Source organism: Arachis stenosperma, chromosome 6, assembly GCF_014773155.1.
Source record: "Arachis stenosperma cultivar V10309 chromosome 6, arast.V10309.gnm1.PFL2, whole genome shotgun sequence".
Lineage (NCBI taxonomy): Eukaryota > Viridiplantae > Streptophyta > Magnoliopsida > Fabales > Fabaceae > Arachis > Arachis stenosperma.
In genome coordinates this window covers 139,112,213-139,132,894 of record NC_080382.1, presented here as the reverse complement: position 1 = coordinate 139,132,894, position 20,682 = coordinate 139,112,213, and the positions used below count along the sequence as shown (strand labels likewise).

The 20,682-nt window shown below is 36.6% G+C and overlaps 2 protein-coding genes across 3 annotated transcripts; one reads left to right on the top strand and one right to left on the bottom strand.

The window, feature by feature from the left end:
• Positions 1-55: 55 nt before the first annotated feature.
• LOC130932889 (CRC domain-containing protein TSO1-like) lies at positions 56-5,963 on the top strand. Its single transcript, XM_057862344.1, has 11 exons — positions 56-281; positions 1,116-1,273; positions 1,357-1,837; positions 1,961-2,092; positions 2,816-3,387; positions 3,493-3,567; positions 3,644-3,827; positions 3,912-4,010; positions 4,094-4,160; positions 4,697-4,853; positions 4,976-5,963. Exons 1-11 carry the CDS (start codon positions 186-188, stop codon positions 5,688-5,690), a joined length of 2,736 nt encoding a protein of 911 aa, XP_057718327.1. The 5' UTR covers positions 56-185; the 3' UTR covers positions 5,691-5,963.
• Positions 5,964-7,642: 1,679 nt separating this feature from the next.
• On the bottom strand, positions 7,643-16,231 carry LOC130933345 (peptidyl-prolyl cis-trans isomerase CYP95). 2 transcript variants are annotated; one of them, XM_057862933.1, is made up of 14 exons: positions 16,143-16,231; positions 14,414-14,537; positions 14,282-14,336; positions 13,885-13,973; positions 13,553-13,577; positions 12,821-12,859; positions 12,570-12,687; positions 11,555-11,682; positions 10,948-11,281; positions 10,606-10,721; positions 9,975-10,176; positions 9,025-9,885; positions 8,858-8,929; positions 7,643-8,663 (listed from the first exon to the last, which is right to left on the bottom strand). In XM_057862933.1, exons 2-14 carry the CDS (start codon positions 14,489-14,491, stop codon positions 8,348-8,350), a joined length of 2,433 nt encoding a protein of 810 aa, XP_057718916.1. In that variant the 5' UTR covers positions 14,492-14,537; positions 16,143-16,231; the 3' UTR covers positions 7,643-8,347. The 2 variants fall into 2 exon arrangements, with proteins under 2 accessions (XP_057718916.1, XP_057718917.1); XM_057862934.1 differs by lacking the exons at positions 14,414-14,537; positions 16,143-16,231 and adding an exon at positions 13,398-13,440 and having other exon boundaries at positions 7,656-8,663.
• Between the last annotated feature and the right edge of the window lie 4,451 nt (positions 16,232-20,682).

The window sequence follows — 20,682 nt, the reverse complement described above, 5'->3', positions numbered from 1 at the left end:
AAAAAAACAAACAAATTAATCGCGGAGAACAGAGATTTTATTCTGTAGAGAAAAAGAGAACAATGATGCAGTGAGAGTGAGAGTAGAGAGGGTCAAAGCAAGTAAGAAGAAGAAGAAGAAGAAGAAGAAGAAGAAGAAGAAGAAGAAGAAGAAGAAGAAGAAGAGGAAGTTATTTTGTTATTGGTATGATCATGGAATCTCCAGAACCTTCGAAGAACAATGCAACTTCTTCGGCCTCCACAATCAATGCCGTCGCCATCAATGACTCCCCTCAAGTTCAAGTATAATACACTCCCTAATTTCGTCATTTCTTTTTAATTTGTTATTGACCTCAAGTACAATTACAACATCTTTTTTAATTTTTATTTTCTGCTCTTTAATTAGGGCTTTGAAGTCCTCTGAATTTAGGGGGTGCTAAATTATCGTTTCTGACTTGCTGGGAATGTTGGTGGCTCGAGTTATAGGGTTTTCTCTGTTGATTTTCTAAGTGATTGGCATGGCTAATTTTAGTATTTTGAAGGTCTAATTCCCAGTGGGTGGGTTGGACTTTGGTGAAGGATAATTCAAAGCATATTTTTGGAGTTTAGGTTAATTAGGTTGATTAGTATGATGTGATGGTGCTTTTAATTTTGATTATGCCTTTTTCTTTGGTTCATTTTGTTGCTACTAGCTATGCCATCAGATTACTTGTCTGTGCTCAAGTTAGTAGTTTATAAACCATTGCTGCTTTTTAGTAGATTTTTATATTTTTTGTACCTCTGTAGGTTTGAGTTCAGTTATTCTAATAAATTATTGCATACACTTCTGAATTTTAAGGTTTTCAAATTCTAAATGAAATGTTTTTTAGAAGGGTCTTTTTCCCCGGTCATGGTGTTAGTAATAAGACCATCAAGACCAGGATTCATTGAAGGACTACTATACAATTACATTGTGCTTTGTGTCATAGATATGGATTCTTGGTATTTGCCTCTTTGGTCCTTGTCCTGATCCTTGCGCATAAATTTATATCTACATGCGTCTGGAGTAATTTAATTAAAATTTAATGGACTCTGTTGGATTATTTCATTTTCTTTTTCAGTACGACAGAAATTAATTGTGTTCTTTTCCAATTCCAGGAATCACCCTTTTTCAGGTTTGTAAACAACTTATCTCCTATAAAGCAACCTGCCAAGGCTTCTCATGTGGCACAAGGCTTTGTTGGACTCAATTCTCCGCCTCTTGTATTCACATCACCGCGTATTAGTTGTCACCGTGAAACACACTTATTGGAAAGGTTTGTGACTTAAACTGTGCTCATTTTCGATGCCATTATTGACAATGCATTTGCTGTTTGTTGACCAATTTTGTTCATATCAGACCTTCATGTGCTCAGTCATCAAGTCGATCAGAATCTCAAAGTGACAATAGAGGCAAGTTAATTGAAGCTCCTGGTGATTCTGCGAAATCAACTGCTGAACTGCCACTTGCAGGGGAGTTTATAACTGAAACTGTGAAGGATTTTGATGTAAAAAATGATGCAATTACCCAACACTGCAGTCCGCCGCCATCTGTTGATAAATATCTGGTTGATCCTGTGGATATTGATCAAATGTACTCTGTCAACCCAGATGAGAAACAATCTAATGATACTGAATCATCTCTGAGTAACTTAGCTCAATCAAAGAAAAGCATATCAGAAGTTGACAGCAAAGATGATCCTTGTGATAAAGCAGATAAACCTTTGATTTTGTTAGAGAAAGTTGATAAGGCTCAAACAGGGCCAGCATATGTTGAAGGGCATGATCAAATAACAGGGGAGAAAAATGATGTTTTAATGGCTTTGCACAAGCGCATGAAGGTAGAGCCTACTTTTTGCTGATGTAGTCCCTGCTAATGTTAATGCATTCTAGTCTTTCTTGTATGTTACTTTATTGTTGATCCACAAGGTATTAAGATTCAGCGTGCTGGAAATGAACTGCAGGATGATAATGACTGTACATCTCAGTTGCTTCCCGAACAGACTCTGCAGGATGTTAAAGATTGGGAAGATTGTGATGAGATGGTGTCAACCTCACATGTAGGTGCTGCGAACGTGTCACAAGATGCTTCTGAGGTATTTGTCTAACTTCTTTTTTATAGTTTATCATAATCCTCCTGAGGCAGCTTGTGTGTGATTTTGTCTATTTATTTTCTTTGTCATTTCACACTTCTTTTCCTTTCCCGCTATCTGTTGCTTATTCATGTTATGTTCATTTCACAGTCTCATATCTGATTTATACTTTATTGACAATCAATCTTTGAAAATTTTGTGCTTTGCCATCTGGTTTGTTTATGAAACTTTGCATGCATCATGGCAGGATTTATTTTAAGGAAATTAGCAGCAGTGGTATACTTCATATCTCCATATCTCTGTGGCAGATGGGTAACTAAAAAAATATCCCATTTTTTGCCTTTGTGCTTATTAGTCGGTACCTGTGTTGGAACTCTGAAAATTTTGTGAATGGTTTGGATTAAATTGTAGAAGTCCAAGTGAGATCTCACGTTATGTTTTAGGGTACTCTTGAGTTTTGGGTAAGCATTTTCTTTATCTATCTTTGAGCGTACAAAATATTGAGAACTCTTAACCATTTGCTTGCTTTTAATAGGTTTTAGTCATGTGGGGTGATACTACTGTGGCCTAGGTTGCATTAGAACACTTGACAAGTGATTTATCTATCGTAGAAAATTCTTAGAACAAAAAGTTGCAGTTTGATTCTCATGAACTTGCACTTTTTCTTCTTTTCTTTTTGGTTTTGTTCTAGTCTATAATAATTATTACCGTCAAACGTCAATGCAGGTTACTCTAAAGCATCATGGCCTTCGTAGACGGTGTCTACAATTTGAGGAGGCTGCATCTAATGCTCGTGGAAGTGATAAATCTTGTATGAAATCAAATGCAGCTCCAATCAAAATAAAAATGGTCAAGCTGTCTGAACCTGGCACTTCTTCCTTGTTTCCTCAAAGATGTAGTGGAAACTCAACTGTGACATGTCCCAAGCCATCAGGCATTGGATTGCATTTAAATAGCATTGTAAATGCTATGCCTCCTGGTTGTGCTGCAACTACAGGTATTAGATCATCAGATTGTTTACAAGGGAAGAAATCTGCATTGATTGGTATAAATAAAGTGGAGAACATGAAGGGACGCATAACTTCATCAAATATAGATGGGCAATCATTAATTGATAGTGGAAATGAGAGCCAAGCCAACATTTCCTCACTACCTGTAGATTCTTTCATTTCTGGGTCTCATAGCCCTACAGAACCTGTTGCTATATGTCCTGAAAGTCTCCATGATAAGAGGAAACTAAGCCCTACAGGTGACGGATATCCTGAGGAATCGAAGCAACCTAGCCCGAGCAAGAAAAAGTCAGTTTTTAACTTTTTATTTTCTTTCTTGTATCTCACACACAGATGTGCACACATAAATATTTTGTATTTGAATTTGGTTACTTAATTCACATTTTTGTTTAGGAAGAGAGCATCAAGCAACAATGATGATAATGGCTGTAAAAGGTGCAACTGTAAAAAGAGTAAATGTTTGAAACTGTAAGTAAATTTCTATATTTGCTTTGGCATATCTCAGGATGCAGTAGCTGTATATTCTGATTTGATCGGTTTGCAGTTATTGTGATTGTTTTGCTGCTGGAATCTATTGCGCTGATGATTGTTCTTGCCAAAGCTGCTTGAATAGACCAGAGTATGAAAATAAAGTTATTGAAACAAGGAAACAAATTGAATCCCGTAATCCTCTTGCATTTCTTCCCAAGATTGTCCCTCAATCCACTGATCGTCCATCAAATAATATGGTACAAAATCTGTGTACTGTGTTTCACTTTTGTAGTTGTCTTTTGATTTCAGCAATGAATTGATTGATTAATGTGCCGTTGCAGGAGGATGCAATTCTGATGACACCTTCATCAGCCAGGCACAAAAGAGGTTGCAATTGCAAAAGGTCAATGTGTCAGAAAAAATATTGTGAATGTTATCAGGTTGCATATACATTATAACCTAATAATTCCACACCAGTTTCCTCTCCCATATCTACTAATATTTAATTTTATATTTAAAAAAGGCTGGTGTCGGATGCTCTAGCGGATGCCGATGTGAGGGATGTAAGAATGTTTATGGCACAAAAGAAGGTTAGAGTTTATATTATGAATAAGCTTTTCTCAATTCTTAATACATCACAATGTATGCTTTTGTGTAATCTCTACTGTATAAAGGGGTTGAGACAAACAAACTTCCATTATCACAATTCATTTCAAATTTCGTCCTCAATGTATTTTCAAAATAATTACAAGGTATGGCAGTTAGAAGTGTTTTTTAATATAAAAAAAAATCACTAGAAGTTATGAGAAGTTAGAATAAAAAATAAAGGTTGCAATATATGATAAACAAACAAAAAAATAGAAATTTTATAATTAACACACAAACGAAAATATTGTGGATTGATAGGCATGGTGCCTAATCCACTAGTAGTAATAGTAAGTAGAATGCTATGAAATGATATTCAAAAGTTTTGGTAGCATGGTTTCTTTCTTTTTTTCAAATTTTGTTTTCCCCCCCTCATCCCCACTGATATGGAATTGATTCAGGAAAATATGAAATTGAGCCCAATGTGCTTAATAGTTAAAGACCATGTGATGCACATCCTTTTTTGGTTTTAAAACTGCAGATTATGTTGCAAGGGATCATGTTTTCAATAAAGAAAGGATGGGTAGCAGGATTGAAAATGAACCAGATGGTGCTTTTCTCAACAAACTGGAAATGGTGGCAAGCAAGTCAGATTTGTTCCATGTCTCACCTATAACGCCATCATTGCAATGCTCTGAGTAAGACTTGCTTTCACCACAAATCCTTTTGCATATTTTATAGGATAGGAATTAACAATACTGATTACATACTTCCTGATGTTTTTACTTTTTTTTTTCATTGGCCCTGTCCATTTGTTCAGCCAAGGAAAGGAGGCTGCAAAATTCGGACTTCATTCTGGACAGCATCTACCCTCCTCTGAAACTAATGTTGATATGCTTCCCTCAAGTGCAAATTATAACAAGTCTCTGGAGAACTCGCAGAGTGTTCTTGCAAACCTGGAAACAGATGAGATGTTGGAAACTGCTTCCTATGATTGGCAAGTGGATTGCAGCGATGTAATGGATCAATCATCACCATGTGATTTGGTTGCTAACATACTTCAGGATACTCCCTTGTCAAATCCTGAATCAATGTCAAGTGCTTCACTGTTCACATCTAGTACAAAGGAGTGCGGAAACATCCCTCTATCCCAATCACAAGGACGCATTCGCCTAATATCCGGGAGCTCTCTTCGTTGGCGTGGTTCACCAAATACCCCAAGGGCTAGATTAGGTGTAAAACACCTTCAGTCTCTTGATTCTGAAAGCAGACTCTTCGACATAATGGAAGATGAAACACCAGATGTATTGAAGGAAGGTTTAACACCCACCAAGTCTGTGAAAGCAAATTCCCCAAACCAGAAGCGAGTTTCTCCTCCCCATAGTCGTCTACGCGGACTTGGTTCAAGCTCCTCTGGAAGCTTCAGAACTGGCAGGAAATTTATACTGAAATCTGTTCCTTCCTTTCCCCCATTGACACCTTGTGTTGAATCCAGAGATAATAGCAGTGAAGATTTAGGTAACAATGCCAAGTAACTGATTCCCAAAACCAAAAGTTTTCCCTCAATGTGAGTGTCATGAGAAGATTTATGTAATCTGGTATGATTGCTAGCATCTTTTCTGGTATGAGCATGGTACAAAGTTCTGTATTTCTCTCTCTTTAGCCTCCTTTTTAGTTCTTTTTATTTGGTGCTGTGTTCTGGTGTATCTAATGTGTCCCAATATTACAGTTTTAAGTGACACATCTAGCTGTGCCAAACAGGTTCAGATGACTTATTTTATGAACTATCAGTGCAAAGTTTGAAGTTGTCTGTATCACCTGTGCAGTATTATTTTAGCCATTTGGAAAAGTTTTTACCTGGAAAAACAGATTCTACTTGATTTTATATTCTCTGGATTCTCATTTTAAGGTAAGGTGGCCATTTCAATTCACCTAAACAAAACCTGGTGTTAATTTCATAGAAACCACAAAATAGGCAGAGATAAAAGGAAAATTATGTGTATTGATAATACTCAAAGGAGAAGATAATGCATAATTTGAAAGAAACTCTCATTAGATCACTATAGCAGCTCTCACTCTCCTAAGCTATTCCAGATAAATGCTTGAATCCCCCTCTCTCACCCACTCATACATTAGCCTCTCACCTCACTTCCAATGCCTCCAATCAAAACCTTTTCTTATGGGATGAACTTATTCAGGGTAAACTAACCATGAGTTAGCTAGATAAATGCCACTGTAAGAATGGCAATTACGCCTAATGATGTAGCCATACGAAGGTTCCTAAGAGTAGCTACGAACGTGATGTCGTTAAAGAGCCCTTTCTAGTTTCTACTTTCTAGTGTAGTGTGTGAATTAGGGCGTATGTGCAATATATAACCAAAAATAATTGTTAGATAAATCTGGCCCAATAAGGCCTTTTAAATAAAGGAACGCCTGACCTAGGGCCAACATTCTTGGAGCTCACTTTGATCTGATCCCTATCTACCATTTCGCAGTAACTCGATCTGATATGTGCAAGCCAGCTTCAAAGCCTCGATGCAAGAATCTTTATTCTTAGACTGTCAAGTCAGGAATATGCTTACACCAACCCTTAACCACCTATGATTCAGAATCCTTCATAACAAGGGTAGTATTAGATCAAGGATATTTCCACTTTGTGGAAGCAACTTGGTACATAAGACCTCAAATCCAACTTTGCAAGAACACGTTCCAACTCAGAATTGGCCTTTTCAACAACATACAAATGACAATTGGTGGGACATTCCAGTACGGACAAAGGATATGAGCCTACAAATAACACTCGATGCCCGACCTACGAGATCGATCATTCAGTGGGAACAGTGTTACTGTTACACCTGACCCAGTAAGGCCTTCCCACAGAGAAAAATCTAACCTAAGAACTGATTGGGTCAGTCTTACCCCGATGAAACTTGACCCGACTTGGTGCGCAAACTAGCTACAAAGCCTCGAGCGGGAATCTCTCTCTAACTTGGAGATCACCAAGCTCTCCAAGTCCAACCCCTACAATCAAGTGGTTACTAACACAATTTAGCTTCCAAGTTAGTAATTGCCATTCTCTCTTAAAAGAACTCCTAAAGACGTGATCACAATCTTCATTTCCCCCTTTTCAATTTTATCCTTTGGAAGCCAAACAATATCAACATTACGTCAGCCTATTAGTATACCACGTTAATTAATTTTAATGTCCATGCACTCGTTATCAATCAGATTTTTTTTTGGATAAAATCAACTTTTGTCTTTTGCACAGTAGGTGCAAAATAATTGGAAAACATGAACTTCGATATAATCACAGATGGGATCAGATCAAAATTGTGTGTAATATTTAAATGTTAATATCCTAATTCAATTTGGCTGAAATTACCCAATAAGAGTTATAAATAAGTTGTTTGACGCCGTTCATCTCTCCCTGGCTATATATGATATTCGAATTTGGATTTGGCTTGGATACGCCTTGTAGTACACTATTAAGAATATTATTAACCGACTTAATCCCATTCTAGTATTTTTCTCTAATTCTAGGAAATGGATGGGAGATGACGTCTTGCTTGAGGTTGTCAACGATGAAGGTTTACGAATTGTTGGAGCGGCGGATCTTCTCATTCAAATATAAGCAAGTTGTTATTATTGATAAATCACGATTTTTTCCGATTATAAATGAACCCATTTTTATTCTTACATGAGGGTGCAGAATAATCAACATGCAAAAATAAAGGGACAAAATTTTCCATCAAACAGTACAGATATTTTTTTTTTCAATAACAGTCAACTATTTTCTAACAAAATACAGTAGAAATGGCAACCAACAGTTTTACCCCAAAATTAGGTTTAACCCCCAAACCCAGAAATATAGGATAGGCCATAACTTTGATAAAATTCAACTCATCATGCAACAGTCTCCAACTCAATCGGGGTCATCACTCATCAATGTATAAAGGCCCCGGTCCCAACTAAAACTGCACTCTCAACTTCATTATTCTAGTACTACTATTATCCCATGTCAAATTCAATTAAAACTGAAACAGACTACAAGGAAAACCTAAATGGTGGTTTAGAAAGAGAAAACGTAGCATTCATAAATTCCAGCAAGCAAGTAGAGATGTTTGAGAATTGAAGCCTCCAGCTGGCAAAACATAACTATCAATCAGCTTCCATACACCCAATCACTGATTTTTTACCTCGGGCTTGAGTCAGGAGAACCATCTTCATACGAGACTAGGCCTTTCTTTCCATTTGGGCTTCCGGATGACGACCTTGACCTGTTGACTCCGCTTGCTTTTCGTGGAGATTGTGATTCTACAGAAGACCTCGATCGTGACGGACTCCTGCTCCGAGATGAGGACATGCGCCTCTCTGCACGAGGAGAGACACGAGCTCGATATGGTTCAACTGGTGAACGGCTACGAACAGGGCTACGGCTTCTGCTATATCGTCGACTGCGATAACGAGGGCTGCGTGATAAAGGTGTCCTGCTCCTCCTGCCTCGGTATCTACAGATGGGTTTTCACAAAATCATGTCTACTTAATAGGCAGGCATATCAGGAACGGAAAACACAAGCACCAGAAATAAATGAACTGAAGATAGAGATACAAATCACACCTTTAGACTCTAAATACAAGATCTCTGTAATTCTAAGAAATAAAAATGTCATAGGAACAAGGAAGCTTGAAAGAAAAAGATAACCTTGGAGGAGATCTTGCACGTGGTGGTGGGCTCCTGTATCGCCTGGGGGAATACCTCCTATAACTTGTGTATCTGAGCAGAAAAAGTGAAAATAGAACATTCAATTATCCAAAGCTCAATATCACCTCAAGATGATGACTAATCCGAGAGAGTAGATAGAGCTCTACCTGTCACGGTCACTTCTTCCATTGTAGCGGTATGACCTCACAGGAGAACGAGAAGGGGTTCTATACCTTCTGGCATAAGAATATCGTTCACTAAAACCTCTTCCCCTTCTGATACGCTTTGGTGAAGCATCAGGTGAGACGCTTCTCGAAATGCTCCTACCACGAGGTGTCCTTGTCCTACGGACAGGGCTGCGACTCCTAGAATAGCTGCGGCGATCACTTCTACTTGGGGCTCTGACAGGGCTTCTACTAATGCTTCTCAAAGGAACCCTCCCAGAGCTTCTACTCAAGCTTCTGGCAGAGGACCTAACTGGACTTCGGCTTATGCTCTTTCTTGACACTCGCACAGGGCTCCTACTGATTGTTCTTCTTGATGGTGGTCTGGGAGAACTCCTGCTCCGATGACTGCGAGAATGGGATCTCACAGGGCTTCGGCTGACACTTCCACGATCACGAGCTCTCACAGGGCTTCTACTGATACTTCTGCGATCACGGGCTCTCACAGGACTTCTACTAACACTGCGATCACGGATTCTCCCAGAGCTTCTACTGATACTTCTATGATTGCGAGTTCTCATGGGGCTTCTGCTGACACTTCTCCCCTTCCTACCCCTCACTGGGCTTCTAATGATGCTTCGGTCTGGACTTCTGCTTGTCCTTCTAACAGGACTTCTGCTTATGCTTCTAGCAGGACTCCTGCTCAAACTCCGCCTTGATGGAGCAGGAGGGCTTCTACTACGACTTGGACTTCTGCTCAAACTCCTGTCTGGACTTGGACTTGGGCTTGGGCTTCTTTTTCCACCCCTGGGACTAATACTCATACTCTTACTCACAGCTCGCTTAGGACTCATGCTTCGACTCCTGCACATCACCTTTTAATAAAATACCACATCTGGAAGAAATGGTAAGCATGAGAAATAACTGAGGTCCAACAAGATTTGAAAGTAGACCTAGATTTCCCTGGATGATCATCAACCACATCAGGTTGCCTTTCTTCACTTCTGTCAGATCGATGGTTGGTTCCTATGCCATTGCTGCGCCGTGCTCCATTCTCCTTTGGAAATTCTTCCTCTGGCATATCCAGTTCCTCCCGCTTTTTCCGATGTGCAAGAGGCAATTCATTCTCCACATTTAATGGAGACTGATCTTCAGCTATGAAGCAAAAACAAAGGCAGGACATGACATTACTAACATTGCCCAACAAAGTAAAGCTAGAGTAATCAAAATCCAAGCAATTGACTTGCATAAGCTACAAATTTACCAGCGACTTACGTAACAAACCAACAAGAACTGCATTAGTTGTGAAAGTCATCCAAGTCGTGAAAGGAGTCACACTTGAATTTAAAATAAAGAAGCTGATTTTTTTACAAGTGAACTTCATTGACTTCTTTCAAAACTTAAAATTGATGACTAGCTAGAAGGCAACAAGGGAAGATAGCAGAAAAAAAAGGATGTCTGCTCCTCTGTGAAGTTGAATCTTTACAAAATTCTATTATGTAATTCAAGATTTTGTTTCAACATAAGTAATGCACACGTATAATGCCACACAAAATGGAAGTTGAATTTATAAAAAAAAAATACCATTTTTCTGCCCATGATCTTTATGCTTCAGATCTTTCCCATCAGCTTGACTTCTGCTATCAGGGCTATTGCCACTCTTAGTTCCACTATCCGAATCAGTTAGACTACCAGAATCCCTAACATCAAACGAGAATTTCAGTGTAAATTAAGAGTTAAGACAATAGTTGAAATCAATTAGGAAATGTTACATTGTATATTTAGACAATGGTTATTATTAAGTTCTTCCCAAGTACAGTAACTAATATTTGATATAATACAGCAACACACATCAAAGTATACGGGTCACATCCTAAGAGAACAAATGATTTAAACCGTGATCAGATGTTTAATCAGATTCAGTACCGTTTCGATCTACGTTTTGACTTCTTGTCACGCTTCCTGCGCCTCTTATCTCGGCGTTTATCTCTTCGCTTTCCACGTCTATGTTTATCCTTCCTCGAAGACCTCTTTCTCTTCCTTCGCCTGTCATCACTAGAGGAACTTACATAAGATGATGAAGAACCATCCGACTCAGAATCACTATCACTTTCCGAAGATTCCATGTCCGAATCAGAACTCTCAGAATCTGATGAGGAGTATTTTCTCCTTTTTCTTCGGTCTCTTGAAGATTTTTTGTGCTTTCCCTTACGCTGCACTTCTTGACTATTGGCTTCAGATTTATTTATCTTCTTTCCATCTGCTCGAGCATACGGAATCAGATGAATAAATAAAAAATAGATCATATAAATTGCTGCATAGAGCATAATCACTCAAAAATAGATCACATAAATCGCTGCATAGAGCATAATCACTTATGTGGAGAAAATAAGCACACTTCCATACACTACTCATTTCATCATTTTCAAGCATTGGGAATATAATATTCAATAGATGATATAGGATTTGAACATTGCCTTTAATATTAATCATAGAATTTTTCGTTTTCCATAACAGGCTAAGGGATTCTTACCGTCATTGAATTCACCACAATTAATTATTTTAACGGTCACAGTTGGATGCCCTTCTTCATCACCTGTGTCTTCAATTTTCTTCAACACATTATGCCCGTGGACAAGCTTGCCAAAGACTACATGCTTTCTGCAAGATGATTCCACAATTTTGAACATGTAAATTGTACATCTAGTCCCATCCGAAGAAACAACAACTCGGTATCATAGGATACACCATCACCCACCCAACACAAATTAAACAATGCATTAATGCAAAGGCCCCATTTGGATAAAAGAAAAAAATAAATACATACATATTGACTGGATCTTGTTACATAAGATCTACTTAGAAATAAACCCAATGGCATTCAAAACATCCTGAGAATTACATCTCAGTCGTTATGAACAAAGACAGCCACCTGAAATGATTTATTTTTTGTAAATGCTTATAAGCTTTTTGCTAGAGCTTGTATAGCTAAACTCACAACGGGTTTCAAAATCTGTGTTCTCCAAATCCTACTAAAATGTTTCAAAACTGCTTATTGCAGTAGATTGAAAGGAACAAGTTTCTCATTAGAAGGCTTTACTAATTATAGATTTAGATCCTTTAAAGTGAGAATAATTGTATAGTAAGAAAGAACAGGGCTGAACACCCTTAAATCAACTACTTTGATTGTATGGGAGTCCCTACTTAACAATCCAAAATTGGTCAATCTCTTGCTTTCTCACAGTTCCTTTTTTATGGGAAAAGATATTTCATTATGATGGGACATCCTCACCTAGATACAGAAGATATAGTTAAGAATTTGAGAGATCCCTTGCTCTCTGTCTTTTAAATACTAGTATCCCAAGAAATGCCTTCTCTATCTTTAACACACCTTTATCTCCTGTGTTACCAACTACTAATTCTAATTCCTTAACAGCAAGGCCCATTAATTAGAGGGTGGTCCCCATCATAGATAGCCTACGAAAATAAACACATTCTAAATCTAATAAAGCACTTAAATGCTACAAAAATGAACCGGACAAACAAACCTATCAAGATGGTGATCCGCTTTTAAAGTGATGATAAAATGAGAACCCAGTGTTTCGCGATCAGCAATTGCCATTGATAGAAGGCCCGAAGAATCATGCTTCAGCCTAGGTGACTCATCTGAAACAGAAGTACAAAACAGAAACAACTTGAGAGACGTAAAAAAAACCTAAAGGCCAAAAAGCGAGTGCAATACAGTTCTGAACCCATGCTGCAGAATATGCAGCTCAACTTCCTGGCTTAACATTCTCACCTGGAAACTTTGAACCATATATGCTTTCCCCACCAGTCCCTGCAAAACACAGGAACCAATTGACACAGGAGTTTAGTATAATTTACAGCATATGATGGATTTATGGAACCACAAAAAGGATGAAATATGACTATCAATGACACAGAAGACACTTTAAGACAAGCTTCTAGTTCATTCACTAAACCAGAATCCAATAAAAAAGACTATTATATGCCATTGTCAGGAATTCTTTTAAGTTTGTAATGGATCAATATAAATTTGAAGAGGAGTGATAAACACCACAACATAACATAATCCTAACTACTAAACATGACACATTAAAATATAAAAACAAATAGAAGAAACAGAAAAAAAAAATCCATAAAACAGGGCAAACAAAATATACATAGCAATAGTATTATGAATACAGTGTCTGAAACTTCTAGTAGTGAACCACAATAGAGCAATATCAAAAACTTAATTTTTTTTATCCCAAAAAAAAAATTGCAAAGGCATATCTCTTGTACCCCCAAGTCAATGACGGGGCAATAACAAATTTTTTTAGTTAGGTCCCTAATTGACTTAGAAAAGAAATTACCATTCTCACAGGAAACATGAAACAAGGCTTGCAACTCGGACAACTGAATGATCAAATGATAAAAAATAAAAGTGACTAAATATATCGTATGAAATTTCAAGTTTCAAAAATTGAAGTAATTCATAATAGGAGGCAACATAGAGACAACTACATACCGTTTCGATTGACAAAATCGCCACCCTGCAAAAGGAAAACCAACCATTAATACATATAACCTGGAGCAACAATGCATACGAAATTGTTATGGACATCATGAGACTTAGAATTACGAGAATGTATAACTCATTTAGTAACCTTGAATCTATATCACAAGAAAAGCAATCGTGACCATCAGCGCTGTATCCTACAGAATAAACCAGGATAACTGACTAAAAGACAGACAACTACTAAGCCATGTTTAACCAAAAAAGAAGGGTGGAAAAGTTGTATAAAATTACTGAAGAACAATCAAGACGTAAGGTGAATAACCAAAAAAGAACCAACATACCCGCACAATAGAGCCTTTCAGAATGTAATGGAAGAAAGAACCCTTGTAGTGTAGTGATTTCCCAGTATTTGGGCTAACTCCTTTTTCTCCTGGATAAATAATGAAATTTCTCAGGAAATAGCAGGACAGGAATCAACAGATTGTTAAATAGGAAGATTATATATTTTTCCAGTTGTTCAGTTGACTACGGAAATTTCTCAATGGGAGAAAAATGAGAACCAATAAAAAAATGGCAAAATTGAATAAAATCTCCCAAAAAAAAAAACAAAGCCTTATTCTACATTTCTACTAGGTGGATCAGCTACATGAATCAAACATCATTTTGCCCTATCATAGTGTCTATCGTGAAATTGTCAAAATTTAATAAATTTTCAAACAAATCAAATTAATTGTTTACCTGTACACAGTGCACGAAAATTTTCTGCAGTCTTTGGAGCAATGTCATAGAAGAGCTGCAGCGACAGCGTACAATTAGGTTGACTATTGCAAATATATATCATTAAAACTAAAAATTATAAAGGAGAATTACCTCGAAAACCATCCTCTCAACTGGATCTCCGTCTATAGAAACATCCATATACACGTGGGGATTCTTCTTCTTTGCCATTATTGGTGCTTTTTTAATTTAAGATTTAACCAAAATAACCACCAATCTGAAGCATCAATTATAAAATTAGATAAATGGTCAATTCTATCAACGCAAGATAGGTACAAGATACCTTTTGCAACACTTAAATAACTTCATGTGAGTTCATAAGATAATTGCTGCAACACTAATGAACATAACAGGATATTTTCGGTACCCAAACCAAAAGTAAGTGGGGCAAAAGTAACTAATGGCTTTGTCTCACAGTCAACAAGCCATTATACACCTATATTTTCACACACTAGCTGTGCTCAACTCCAGACTAAATTACTTATATTTTCACCAAGTTATTCAAGTGTGAAGATTCTCAAAGACTGCAAGCAGAACTAGCAGGGAAAAGCAGACTACAAATTACAGGGAGTTCTTAAGAGAAATAAAAGTATAGTTCAAAGTTTTTTTTCTTTCAAAGATAATGCTGTTTGATGATCAACAGTGCTACTTGTCGCTAGAGTGTTATTTGTCATTAGATTTTAGAAGAATAATTTAGGAGTTATCTAACTAGTGTGAATTATGTTATGAGTTATAGCAAACGGGATTCTTGTTTGCCATGGCAGTCCAGTCTAAACACTGAACTGAACTCTGAGGCAATATTAACATGGCATCGTTAAACAAGCATACATCATTTCACTCTGAAACACAGATCTACTTAAAGAAGGTATGTATCAACTATCCAATGGAACTGAGTTACACAAGATAAGTTACCTAAAATAGGAATGAATTCTCCTTCACAATAAAAAATATGTACCTAGACTAAATTACAGAATCAAATTAAGGGCTACATTACATCACAAATATGCGCTATTATAAACCCGAATTTCATTCCAATGTGGTCAATGAGTGCATTCCTAAATTAACTTTATGTGGTTAAAAAAACTTATGCATTATACAATATAATTCATAATCAGAATCATTTCAAAATGAATAAGCTCTATAAAACAAACTCCCGTGTAAATAGTAGTTTTAGACTCGGCCTTACAAGGAATTAAGTTAGAGATAACATGAACTACTATTTTCTAAGCATAACTGAAATGACACAACAGGCATAAAACACAGAAACATGAAACTACACAGCTTAGTAAAGTGAGGAAATTCCCATCTCCTGGAACAAAATCAAAAACTGATTAATGTCACTCCGAAACAAGAAATCTATAATCAACTCATAAAATCACAACAAATTCCATTATAAACTTCCATCGACCAAACGAAATTCATGATAGTAACCAAACATTGGGCATCAAACCTACTAAATTGGAACAAACAAGAATAACAAGCAATAGATACGTCAAATTCGGGTCTCAAACCCTAAACCCTAGCTCCAATACCTAAAACATGCAACAGAGTGTTAAAGATGAAGCCCAAAACCACAAACGTAAGAAAAGAAACACATAGGATTATACGAAACGCAGTGTAGCTACACACAAAACGACAATCTGAACAGTGGGTTCAAATTTGGGGTGGCTTTAAGAGCGGAAAGGAGTGTCGTTCATCAGTGTAAATCGTAGATTCGCCAAATGGTACAGAATGGAAAGAAGAGAGTAGCTGGTGGTTATAGTGAAAAACGACAAGCGTTTTGGTGGAAGAAAGATGAAGGAAGCAGTACGATTGTGCTTACCTGAGAAACGCAGAACCACATAGAAAGGGGAAAATGGGTATCGAAAGTGATGAGATGAGAAGAAGAAAGTGAGGAGCATAAAAACCTAGGCATTTTATATATGGAGGAGGGTTTAGCCTAGAAGCTACTTGTACTGGCCAGGGAATTTACCGGACTACCCTTGTTCATCATTTTGGTTTCTTACCCTCTTGACAAGCAGGAGAGAGAACTTTTTCAAAAAAGAGAACATATTTTTTTGTATCTTGTTGTAAAATAAATAAGGAAGGGGTAATAAAATAAAGTATAAATAGAAAAATACTACTATCAGTATTTATTAATACTATTATATTACTATAAAGATAATATATTAATATTATATTAATAGTATACAAAGAGAAAAAGTAAAGAAGTGCTTTATTGTATAAGAAAGAGAGAGAATGTTTGTTGTTAATATTGCTGTGTGCCTGTGTGTATTGTCCCGTACCATACTCCCTATTTATACATGTATAGGGTTCATATTTTCAACTTTCATTAAATGTAAATTTTTTCTTGGTAACATGAATACTTAGTCACCCATGAAATTAATGGGCATCCATATCCTTTGTGTTTATCACAACACTCCTCATTAGATGACCATTTAGGATTATTGTCTCGTTAAAATCTTACTAAAGAAAAATCTAATGGAAAAAAAAACCTTAGTGAAGAAAAAAGTGTACAATATCCTTTGTGATGGGGACTACCTCATTAAAAACATTGTCAAGAAAAATCCAATGGGAAAAAAAATCTGACCAAGAAAAAAAGAGTACAGTCTCCCCCTCTTGTCGATATCATTTAATGTCCCGAAATCGGTGCATCCCAATCTCATGTACCAATCTTTCAAATGAGAATTTTGGGAGTGACTTTGTGAATAAATCTGCTAGATTGTCACTTGAGCGGATCTGTTGGACATCAATTGTCCCTTGATTTTGAAGATCATGAGTGAAGAAGAATTTAGGAGAAATATGTTTTGTTCTATCACCTTTGATGTATCCGCCTTTATATCCGCCTTTAAGTTGAGCAATGCATGCTGTATTATCTTCAAACATGACAGTTGGAGCTATCTTATGATTAATCAGTCCACATGATGACAGAATATATTAGATCAAACTCCTGAGCCAAAAACACTCGCAACTAGGTTCATGTATTGCTAATAATTCAGCATGATTAGAGGAGGTTGCTGCTATCGCCTGTTTCGTGGACCTCCATGATATAGCTGTACCACCATATGTGAACAGGTATCCTGTTTGAGATCTCCCTTTATGTGGATCAAACAAGTATCCAGCATCTGCATAGCCAACTAATTATGACTTGGATCCATAGGGATAAAACAATCCCATATCAACCGTTCCATGAAGATATCGAAAGATTTGATTGATTCCATTCCAATGTCTTCTGGTTGGAGATGAACTATATCTTGCTAGTAAATTAACAGCAAATGATATATCGGGTCTTATATTATTTGCAAGATACATTAGCGCTCCAATGGCACTAAGATATAATACTTCAAGACCAAGGATATCTTCATTTTCTTCTTTAGGATGGAATTGATCCTTTTCCACATCCAAAGATCTTACGATCATTGGGGTACTCAAGGGATGTGATTTATCCATATAAAATCTTTTCAAGATTTTTTTCGTGTATGTTGTTTGATGAATAAATATTCCATTTTTTGTATGCTCGATCTGCAGGTCGAGACAAAATTTAGTCTTTCCAAGATCTTTCATCTGAAACTCTTCTTTTAGAGTTTTTATAATTGTTGGAATATTTTCAGGAGTCCCAATAATATTTAAATCATCAACGTACACAGCAACTATAATGAATCCAAATGCAGATTTCTTTATGAAAATACATGGACAGATATCATCATTATTGAATCCACTTTTGGCCAGATACTCAGTAAGACGATTATACCACATTCGTCTAGATTGCTTCAGACTATATAAAGATCTTTACAATTTGACTGAGTATAACCCTTGCAAATATTCATTGGATGGTTTAGATATCTTTAGCCCTTCAGGGACCTTCATATAGATATCCCGATCTAATGAGCCGTATAAGTAGGCTGTTACCACATCCATTAAATACATATGCAGTTTATGATATGCAGATAAACTGACCAAATAACGCAATGTTATCGCATCCACTACAGGGGAATACGTTTCTTCATAATCTATATTGGGCCTTTGTGAAAAACCTTGTGCCACAAGTCGGGCTTTATAGCGCACAACTTCATTTTTCTCATTTCGTTTTCTCACAAATACTCATCGGTATCCAATAGGTTTTACATCTTGTGGTGTACGGACTACAGGTCCAAAGACTTCACGTTTTGCAAGTGAGTCTAATTCAGCCTTCATGGCTTCTTCCCATTTTGGCCAATCATTTCTTTGTCAACATTCTTCGACTGATCTTGCCTCAAGATCCTTACTTTCATGCATGATATTTAATGCCACATTATATGCAAATATTTCATTGACAATTGTCTTATTTCGGTCCCATTTCTCTCCTGTAAACACATAATTTATCAAGATATCGTCATTTTCACAATTTTCAGGTACCTGAACGTCATCTGGCGTTAAAACTATATCAGAATTTTGGACAACTGCAGGTGCCTTTACTATGTCTTTTTCAACAGGAATAGTATTTACCTCTTTTCTTTTTCGAAAAATTTTGTCTTTGGAATCGATAGGCCTGCCACGCTTCTGGCGTGTATTTACTTTGATGGCAGTTTGTCCAACTGGGACATCAATTCGAATTGGGGCATTTTCCGCTGGTATATAAGATTTGGTTATCTTCTTTTATCGGAAAATGCATCAGGCAATTCATTTGCTATTCTTTGCAAATGTATAATCTTTTGAACTTTTAGTTCACATTACTCAGATCGAGGATCTAAATGCATCAATGATAATGCATTCCAATTAAGTTCCTTTTCAAGAAGCTTATTCTCTCCCCTTAATGTTGGAAATTTTGATTCATCAAAATGACAATCTGCAAACCGGGCTTTAAATACATCTCCAGTTTGTATCTCAAGATACCTCACTATAGAGGGAGAATCATATCCAACATATATCCCCAATTTTCTTTGGGATCCCATTTTGGTGCGATTATGTGGTGTAATGGGAATATATATTGCACACCCAAATATTCTTAAATGGGAAACATTTGGCTGCTGGCCAAAAGCTAATTGCTAGGAGAGTACTGATGGTAACTCGTTGGCCTCAAACAAATAAGTGCTGTGGCATGTAAAATAGCATGCTCCCAAACCGAGGTTGGGAGATTTGTTCTCATAAGTAAGGGTCTAGCAATTAATTGGAGGCGTTTAATAAGTGATTCTACTAACCCATTTTGTGTATGAACATGAACTACTGGATGTTCAACACTTATTCCATTAGCCATACAATAAGCATCAAATGCTTGGGAAGTAAATTCACCAGCATTATCAAGACGAATTGCTTTGATTGAATTTTCTGGAAATTGTGCTTTTAATCAAATAATTTGAGCCAGTAATCTCGCAAACGCAAGGTTGCGAGAAGACAATAAGCACACACGTGACCATTTCGAATATGCGTCTATTCGGATCATAAAATATCTAAAAGATCCACATGGTGGATGAATAGGTCCACATATATCGCCTTGAATCCTTTCTAGGAATTCAGGGGACTCAAATCCAATCTTTACTGGTGATGGCCTTAAAATTAACTTTCCCTGAGAACATGCAGCACAACAAAATTCACTAGATTTAAGAATCTTCTGGTTCTTTAGTGAATGTCCATAGGAATTTTCAATAATTATCCGCATCATGGTTGTTCCCGAATGACTCAATCGGTCGTGCCAAGTTATGAATTCATTTGGGCTAGTAAACTTCTGGTTTATAATGGCATGTGATTCAATTGCACTAATCTTGGTATAATATAACCCAGATAAAAGTGAGGGTAACTTTTCTAATATAACCTTTTTATTTGAATCATAAGTTGTGATTCATAAGTACTCATGACCTCCCTCATTCATAGTCTCAATATGATATCTATTTCGACGAATATCTTTGAAACTCAATAAGTTCCTTAGAGACTTGGTAGACAATAGTGCATTATTTATTATGAATTTTGTTCCTCCGGGAAACAAAATTATAGCTCTTCCGGAGCCTTCAATCACATTGCTTGGGCCAATAATAGTATTAACACATTCTTCTTTTGGCACAAGATGGGTAAAATATATATCACTTTTGAGAATGGTGTGCGAACTTGTACTATCCGCAAGGCATACATCTTCATTATAAATCCTTGCCATTTTCTTCAAAGACAAATAATAATAAAATGATAGCATGCACAGTCAAATTGAATTCTTGATTGGAATTATTTTTCTAAAAAACACTGCACATAATGTCATATACTAAAATTTTATTTTAAAATTTGACACATTCAATGATTTCAAAGCATAAACATTAATATTTTATTGTTTATATATATTACATTTGAAACTTAAATACACAGAAAATAAAACTAAATAATAAGTTCTTTACATTATT